Consider the following 9,735-nt stretch of genomic DNA (forward strand, 5'->3'; position numbering starts at 1 on the left):
GTATGTGTGTGTCTGTCTTTAAATGTATGTATTTGTGAGTGTGTGAGTGTACATGAGTGCGTGAGTGAATGAGTGAGTGAAAGCGTGTGTGTGTGTAATTATGCGTGTGTCTGTGAGTTTGTCTGTGTCTTTAAATGTTTGTGAGTGTGTGTGAAAGTGAAAGCGAAAGTGTGTGCGAGTTGTGTGTGTGTGTGTGTGAAAGAGAGTGAGCAAATGAGTTAGTAAAAATGTGTGTGTGAGTATGTGTGTGTCTAAATGTGTGTGTGTCTGTGTGTTTGTGAGTGGGTGAGTGGTAAGTGTAAGTGCATGTGTGTGTGTGTGTGTGTGTGTGTGTGAGTGAGTGAGTTAAGTAAGTAAAAGTGAGTGCGTGTTTGTGTATGAGAGAGAAAATGCATATATGTGTGAGTGTGTGTGTGTGTGTGTGTGTTGGCAGGTCATCAGTTAGCATGTAAACCCGTAAATCAGACTATTTAAATGCATATCGGTGTGAACTTAAAGTGTAGACGTGTGTGTGTGTGTGTGTGTGTGTGTGTGTGTGTGTCTGTGCGTGTGTATGAGCAGTGACTGATCCTCACCTCCATCAGATGTTGCATTACTGACTGCAGTCGATCTGTCATTTATAAGGAGCCTAACACACGCTGCAGAGGTGTGTTCACCATGACCAGAGCAGCTGATCACAGCTGTGGAGTGAGCTGAGCAGAAACACAGATCAACACACACATCTCCACTGATCATCACACGCTCTCGTCCTGCAGGCTTTCTGACACTGTGCGTCTGCTGCTACATGTGTGTGTGTGTTGTCTTTTATACAGTACGTGCGAACGCTTGGTCCCGTAAGAGTTCCAGCAGTCCTGGAGAGTTGCTCGTGTACATTCTCTTAGAAAAAGTGGCCACAGAGTGTTGTGAAAGCTATGGCTTAGTAACGTTTGCTATATTGACCCACACTAGCGCTCAGACGCTGCAGGAGTCCTCATGGTTGAGAAGAGGAGTGTGTTCACTGAAGCTGCTCTTATATACTCAGCTGAACTCTGCGGTTCTGTTAGTTAATGTGTGCTGAACTGAATCCTCTCTGTGGCTCAGTTTATCATCATTACTGCACTACAGTGTTCATGATGAAATCTGGACAATATGAGGACACGACCGCTAATAACCAGCAGAGATGAAGGATTTCTTATGATTCTTTCATAAAAGGTGAGCGGCACGGTGGCGCAGTGGGTAGCACGATTGCTTCACAGCACTCAGGTCTCTGGTTCGAGTCCCGGCTGGGTCAGTGTGTGTTTCTGTGTGGAGTTTGCATGTTCTCCCCGTGTTGGTGTGGGTTTCCTCCGGGTGCTCCGGTTTCCCCCACAGTCCAAACACATGCGCTATAGGGGAACTGATCTACTAAATTAGCTGTAGTGTATGAGTGCAGATGCTTCCCAGAGATGGGTTGCAGCTGGAAGGACATCCACTGTGTATAACACATGCTGGATAGGTTGGTGGTTCATTCCACTGTGGCGACTCCAAATAATAAAGGGACTCAGCTGAAAAGAAAATGATTGAATGAATGAAGGTTAAAAACAGCTTTTAATTGCAAATCTTTTAATCTTTTTGCTTTATATTTGCCTTAAATTTGTGTAAATGTGTTTATTGGCTTTACTTTTAGGGTTCTTTAATACATGATTTATACTAAATTCATTCATTCATTCACTTTCCTTAAGCTTAGTCCCTTATTTATCAGGGGTCTCCACAGCGGAATGAACCGCCAACTATTCCAGCATACGTTTTATGCAGAGCATGCCCTTCCAGCTGCAACCCATCTCTGGGAAACACCCATATACACACACACACACACACACACACACACACACACACACACACAAACACACACACACACACACACTCACACACACACACTCACACTCACACTCATACACTACAGCCAATTCAGTTGATCAGTTCCCCTATAGCGCATGTGTTTGGACTGTGGGGGAAACCGGAGCCCCCGGAGGACACCCAAACCAACACGGGGAGAACATGCAAACTCCACACAGAAACACACACTGACCCAGCCGGGACTCAAACCAGAGACCTTCTTGCTGTGCTAACCACTGAGCCACCAGCATTGACTGAGAGAAATGGAGGAACACTGCTGCTCAATAATAAATCTCTTCTGTAAGACAGCACTAATCGTTCACAGCTCTACAGTACTCTGCTGGGTATACGCTCCTCCTCACTGAACACACAATCAGCTTCTAAAGCATGAGGGAATCTTCCTGTGTTCTGGTAGTGTGCTCCGCCCCCTGTGGGCGTGTTCCAGTACTGCGGCCGCAGTGCATGCTGGGATGAGAGGTCTGACGGTTGTAGCGTCTGCATCAGCACTGCATCATGGGAAGGATGAGGAGCAGAGCGGATGGACATGGCACCGGCGGGTGTGCATAAGAGACGGTGGTCTGCTGGACCGACCGCACGCCGCGAGGGTCCGTGGTTGGTTGGTTGTTGGTTGGTTTGTTGGTTCAAAGCAGTGGCACTTTCTGGTTACACCTGGCTTGGAAGGCATGGTTGTCGTGGTATTTGTTGTAGCAGAGCAGTAAAAATATAAAGTCGATCGCTTCATCTATATTGCATATGTGTCACAGCATGTGTGTGTGCGCTAGACTGAATGAGGTCGGGTCCAGTTTCCTTTTCAACACCGGCTCATTGGAGATTCACACACAGGGATGTGTTTTATTGGGGAATATGTGCTCAGGGCCACGTCTGCTGGAAGCTTTTGATTTCACTAGTCCACCAGACAGTCTCAATATGTCACTGGCCTATGTTTGCTCATATGTGCAGGCTCTCCTAAACCCACCAGAGGCTGCTGCGTACGGTTGACAATCTAGAATACGCTGCTATTGGGCCACGGTTCCTCCTAAGTGCAATTCCTCATAAATCTAATAGAGGGCGCCGAGTACATTTATGACAATCTGAAGTACGTCACTACGCCATGTGTATGTGGAATTTCTCCAAAATCAACCAGTACAATGTGCGATTGTTGACAATCTCGAATCTGGAATGTCACTGCACCATGTTTACTCGTATGTGCAATTTTTCGTAAATCCACTAGAGGCTGTTGTGTATATTTCTGTGAATCTTTAATACGTCTCTTGGTCATGTTTTCTCATACGTGCAGTTTTTCGTAAATCCTCTAGAGGCTGCCATGTACCTTTTTGACACTCAAAGATGTCACCGGGCCATGTTTGCACAGTTTTGACATTTTTTTGTCGATCCACAAGAGGGTGTCGTGTACATTTTTTGCAAATCTCAAATACGTCATTGGCCATCTTTACGTACAAATTCTGTAAATCCACTAGTGGCCACCATGTACATTTCTGACAATCTCAAATACGTCACCGGGTCACATTAGCTCATTTGTGCAATTTTTCGTCAATGCACAAGAGGGCGCCGTGTACATTTTCTGCAAATCTCAAATACGTCGCTTGGCCATGTTTACCTGTATGTGCAATTTCTCTGAAATCCACTAGAGGCTGCCATGTACGTTTTTGATGATCTCAAATATGTCATTAAGCCACGTTTGCTCATACATGCAATTTCTCTTAGGTCCACTATAGGCCGCTTGTGCATATTCCTGACCATCTCAAATGTTACTAAGCTACGTTTTTTCATACCTGTAATTTCTCACATATCCACTAGAGGCCGCGGTGTACATTTTTGACAATATCAAATACGTCATTGGGCCATGTTTCCCCATTGTACGTGACATTTATACGTCCTTTTAATAATACATTTACAGTGCTCAGCATAACTGAGGACAGCTCATTTTGAAGATTAATATTTCCTCCATTTCTTAGTGAATATAGGCAGTGTGTTTTGGTGCATTTAATCAAAACTGATTTATTAAACAGATATATTTATAAAATTTATACTTTAATTTATATTTAGAAATCGAAAGATAATACAATTGAATTCAAGATAAATATTGCAAAAATAAATTACAAGCTACAAAATTTCCTCTAAATTCTTCATGTTTTGCTTCTTTTGATTCTTCCTCTTTGTTAAATTTGTATTTAATATTTTCTATAACATATACACTTGGCTGTGCTAGTTTCTGGAGCGTTATCGTGGGTTATTTAGTTCAATAAGCTCCAGATTTGGCTTCAGTACTGACTAATCTAATGTATATGCACACATATAATATTGTAGAGCTTCCTATTAAACATGAATTTAAAAGAGTGATGTATGAGGGGTGATCACGTATACGCTGAGCACTGTAGATGAGCTTTCGACTGCCCCACTCCTCTTCCCTAATCTGCTAGTGTTTTCAAAACAAATTAGAAGAGAAAAGTGCATCATGGGGTTTTGGGTTTCTGGTTTCTGACACTGTCCTTCGCCAGATTCCATCCCTGGTCTACTCTGCGTCCCAAGTCTGACACTGTACAAGGTGAGCTGCAGAGCAAACTGACCGCTCAGGAAAGCTCCTCCATATGGGGGTAAGCGGTCAGATGTAGTGTGAAAGGAACAGAAAACCACCTGGTAGCTTTAGTTTTCTACAGGTAATGCAGCCAGATGTCTGCCAGGGCACATAATGAATCATTTAAAACACGTCCCCCTGTTGACGAATCTCCCAATGAGTCGGTGGTGGTGTTTTTTTTGCAAAAATAAAGAAAAACCTGAAGAACTGCAGTGAGAAGCTCAAACACAAGGTGCAAAAGAAGGTCCCACAGAAATCAGTTTTTCTGCACACAAACCCGAGCTGGAGTCTGGAGGCTAGAAACTGGAGATCCGCCGCCGCTGTGCTGCTGATGCAGTCCGTGTGAACAGCGTTTCCCAGAATGCTCGGCGAAGATCTACATCTTGATTCCCTCCTGCTGGCTGAGCTGGGAAAGAGTCTTCTTGATGCGCAGCGCCGTCAGTCGAGCCGCTCCGTTAGCATACCAGCACTCCCGCATGATCTTAGCCATCACACGCAGAGCCTGTGTGCACACACACACACACACACACACACACACACACACACACACACACACACACACACACACACACACACAGAGATTTGTTTTGTGAATTGTGTGTATAGTTCACAGGTTTCCATTGTTTTACAAAGTACAGACTATATTATATTGCTCCACATCTACTCCACCCTTACAGAAGACTGTCCAGTCTTACATTCTGAGAGTAAGATTCACTGATACGCCTGCTGAAAAATGCAGACATCAGCAATGTGTTCATCACTCATTCATCACCATCTACTGTAATACCTGTCAAACACATCTGTGTCCTGATATATCACACACACACACACACACACACACACACACACACACACACACACACACACACACACACACACACACGCACACACACTAACACACGCACACTAGCACACACACACAAACACACACACACTAACACACACACACACACACACACTTAATTCAGAAATATTGTGATCATTCATTCACCCTTTCACTTGTTCCAAACCTTCTATGACTTTCTTTCCTCTGTTGAACACTAAAGAAGATATTTTGAAGAATGTTGAAAATCGGTAACCATTGACTTAGTATTTGTTTATCCTACTATGGAAGTCAATGGTTACCCGTTTTCAGCATTCTTCAAAATGTCTTCTTTAGTGTTCAACAGATGACAGAAACTGAAGGGAGAGAACATACTGAGTGATGTTTCATTTAGAAGTGAACTGTCTCTTTAAATCATTGATAAACACAACACATCAATATCAGTGGATATTAGCTCCTCAAATCTGAGCTGATGGCATATTTATAATAAAGTCATAATCCCCGCGGGTGCTGGAGCACAGTAAACAGGCGGTGTCTCTGGGGTAAACAGTGTTAATGAGCAGAGTAAATGTGTGTTAGAGAGTTTCAGCTCCTGCTGTTCAGTCTCATGTCAGATCTGTGTGCAGCTTCATCATGTTCAGTAATTCAGTCCTAAACCCCACACGTTTCCATCCTCCTGTTTAATGGCTATTTCAGATGACTGCAGCCTGCACTATTGTAGTGTGTTCAATCAAACTGATTTATTGATCAGCTCTATTCATTAGAACAAGAGTTTGATCAATCAACATCCTCAGGAACACACACATCATACATTTACTAGATCTGATGAGGATTCTCTTCATTTTGACTGTTTATTAAAACTCTATTTCATATTTTTCTCAACAGATGTGTGTGTGTGTGTGTGTGTGTGTGTGTGTGTGCGTGCGTGCGTAGTCATTTCTGTCATTTTGTTGCATTAGATCATCACTTTTGTCTTTGTATAATCTAATGTATGCGTGTGTGTGTGTTTTAAGTGGTGTGTGTTTTAAGTGGTGTGTGTTGTGTTTGTCTTCTAAGGGGTGTGTGTGTATTTGTGTTTTAAGTGGTGTGTGAATGTGTGTTTTTGTGCTGTAAATGGTGCGTGTGTGTGTGTGTGTGTTTGTGCTGTAAATGGTGTGTGTGTGTGTTTGTACGGAAAGTGGTGTGTGTGTGTTTGTGCTGTAAATGGTGTGTGTGTGTGTTTGTAAGTGGTGTGTGTTTTTGTTCTGTAAGTGGTGTGTGTTTGCTATCGTTCTCTAAGTGGTGTGTGTGTATATATGTGTTTGTGCTTTTGTGCTGTAAACAGTGTGTGTGCGCGCGTATGTTTTTGTGCTATAAACGGTGTGTGTATTTGTAAGTGATGTGTGTGTGTGTTTGTGCTGTAAATGGTGTGTGTGTGTATGTGTGTTTGTAAGTGGTCTGTGTGTGTTTTTGTGCTCCAAGTGGTTTGTGTGTGTGTGTGTGTGTGTGAGAGTGAGTGTGTGTGTGAGTGAGTGTGTGTTTTTGTGCTGTAATTGGTGTTTGTGTATGTATGTTTTTGTATGGTAAGTGGAGTGTGTGTGTTTGTGCTGTTAGTGGAGTGTGTGTGTTTGTGCTGTTAGTGGAGTGTGTGTGTTTCTGTGCTGCGAGTGGGGTGGGTGTGTGTGTGTGTGTACCTCGCAGCTCTGCCATCTGTTGGGGATGTTTGGCCTCAGTTTCTGTTCACACACCACCCTCCGCATCTCCTCCACTGATGGGTCCGACTGGACCAGATCATGATACGGCAGCTGATAATCTTCATGAATACCTGTGATGATTTACAGCACAAACATAATCAATAATCAATCTGCATAATGAACACGCGCAGTACTGACGTCACGGCCACTTCAGGACACCGTCAATAACATATACAGCTGAGGGAAGAATGATTAGCCCCGCCCCCTCCTTCTCATTGGCTGTTCATTTGATGCACTTCAGTTCAACCACTCTCACTGGCAGAGCTGTGAGAAAAACAACACACTATTGGCTGTTTTTAAAAGAGGAGGAGCTACTATATGCCCCGCCCCTTCATGTTTAAATTGAGATTACATCAAACATCCAATAAAAACAGCAGATTTCAGGAGAGCTTTAAACAAACCAGATCTTCAACAGGGCCAGTTAATAAAGGCGTCGCTTCCAAATTAAAAGTCCCCATGCATAATATACCCCATCAAGAGGATCTCCTCCATACCTCCGATAGAGCAGCGGCTGGCGATCTCCCAGAACACCAGGCCCATGGCGTAGATATCAGCCCTCTTGAAGGACTCGAAATGCTTCATGTTTATGGAATCATCCAGCACTTCTGGAGCCATATACCTGCACACACATCCAGATATTATTATACTGCACGACACTCCAGACAGTTACCAGCCGTATGAGGGAAACTCCAGCTTACTGTCTACCTTTCTCACGGGAACACAACAAAACGGAGCCTGACAGGAGAAGCAGCATGAGAATAAATCAATTTATAATTAAAACTCAATGACAAAAGCACAGCAGGTCTGCCCTTTACAATAGAACTGCACTAATCCTGCATTTACTTCTGTACTTGATTATAAATGACAGTGTTTTACTAATGAACCCAATTAGAGCAACAAACAAACACCAACACCTCAGAGCTTATTCAGTCTGTTCTGCTGCAAAATGACCACACATCTGCAATAAAGCACTGCAGTGTAGATCTAAAATAAAGCAGAGGCTTCTAACACACACACACACACACACACGCACGCGCACGCACGCACACGCACGCACGCACACGCACGCACGCACACACGCACGCACGCACACACGCATGCACGCACACACGCACGCACACACACACGCATGCACGCACGCACGCACATTTCTAATTCATCTGGAATAATTATTATTTTATTATCATTATTATTTTCTTTATCAAATCTATTCGCATATTATATATATATATATATATATATATATATATATATATATATATATATATATATATATATTGAGAATAAATGGCTTTAAAAATGTGTCTTAATTAAGTTTTTTAGTAATAAATATTACTAATAATAAATGAAGTTCAGTTTTGATAGACCTTATTTAACATTTTAATGAATTCTGCAGAAAAGAAAATCATTTCAAACAATACAAATGTGTTTTGGCTACTGCTAAAACTGTTCTTGTTCAACATAGGACAAAAAAAAAAAACAATGTAACCTAACATAATATACCACACAACATAACGTAACATAACATAACCTAAAATAACTTAAAGTAACATAACACATAACTTAACCCAACATAACAAGTAACATAACCTGACATAACATAGTGTACCAAAACATAACACACAACACAACCTAATGTAACATAACGTAACTCATAACATAACCTAATGTAATATAACATATAATTTAACATAGCATAACATAACCTAAACTAACCTAACATAACATATAACGTAACACATATCATAACATAACCTTACCTAACATAATGTACCAAAACAGAACACATAACATAACCTAACATAACCAAATCAAACCTAACCTAATGTAACACAACCTAACATAACCTAACGTAACCTAACCTACTGTAAAATAACCTAACCTGTGACTAGCGTAATAGAGTAATATATGAGGAGCATAATAAACCCCTGACAGTTCCAGTGCTGATGGAATTATGAATCTCTTCTCCTCTGTGACGTGAGATGAATCTATCATGACTCTAATCATTAATCTATATCCTCCTCCAGCTCTGACTGACCGTTTGGTGCCGACTCTGTGATTGGGGGCGATGTCGATGGTGTCTGTGGCGGAGTCGTGCCGGACGGCCAAACCCAAGTCTGCAATACAGCACGTGCCGTTCTTCTTCACCAGAATATTCTTAGACTTCAGATCCCGGTGGGCGATCGCAGGCTTCCCTGAGCACACACAGACACACACACACACACACACACACACACAACAGCAGCGGTCACAAATATTGATTTTATTTCAGACTCCACTGATCAATCAGCCCTACAGGACCTGAAGGAGAACACACAGGTTACTGCTTAACCTTTTCAATACATAATAGTTTAATAACTGATTTATTTTATCATTGTCATGATGACAGCACTTAATATTCGACTAGTTATTCCACGAGATATCAGTGTTCAGCTTAAAGTGCACTTAACTAGGCTCATCAGGCAAGTCATATTGATGAATATTAAATATATACTGAATACATGAATATTGAGTAGGGGGCGGAGTTTATTCGTGAGTCCCGCCTTCCATCTTTCACTCGCAGCACACTAATGATTTAAAGGGCGTGGGTAAACATATTTCGCCCAATCAGAGTCTATTAAAGATGAATAAAACAAACCGTTTCATCAGTATAGTAACTTGTGTAGATTAACTGGCTCATCTTAATGTCAGTTTGACTTCATATATAATATCTTTAAGTCTAGAAGAGG

At 42.1% G+C, this 9,735-nt stretch overlaps 1 protein-coding gene across 1 annotated transcript in view; it reads right to left on the minus strand.

Moving 5' to 3' along the window:
• Window positions 1-2,008: 2,008 nt before the first annotated feature.
• tgfbr1b (transforming growth factor, beta receptor 1 b) overlaps window positions 2,009-9,735 on the minus strand; it is a 34,687-nt gene continuing 26,960 nt past the window's right edge. Inside the window, exons 6-9 of the mRNA XM_056450586.1 lie at window positions 9,045-9,201; window positions 7,501-7,625; window positions 6,947-7,077; window positions 2,009-4,952 (exon numbers count right to left, since the gene is read on the minus strand). Of these exons, the coding sequence (XP_056306561.1) occupies window positions 4,827-4,952; window positions 6,947-7,077; window positions 7,501-7,625; window positions 9,045-9,201 (539 nt within the window). The 3' untranslated portion in view covers window positions 2,009-4,826. The remainder of the gene's footprint in view (window positions 4,953-6,946; window positions 7,078-7,500; window positions 7,626-9,044; window positions 9,202-9,735) is intronic.

This window comes from Danio aesculapii, chromosome 24, assembly GCF_903798145.1.
Source record: "Danio aesculapii chromosome 24, fDanAes4.1, whole genome shotgun sequence".
Classification (NCBI taxonomy): domain Eukaryota; kingdom Metazoa; phylum Chordata; class Actinopteri; order Cypriniformes; family Danionidae; genus Danio; species Danio aesculapii.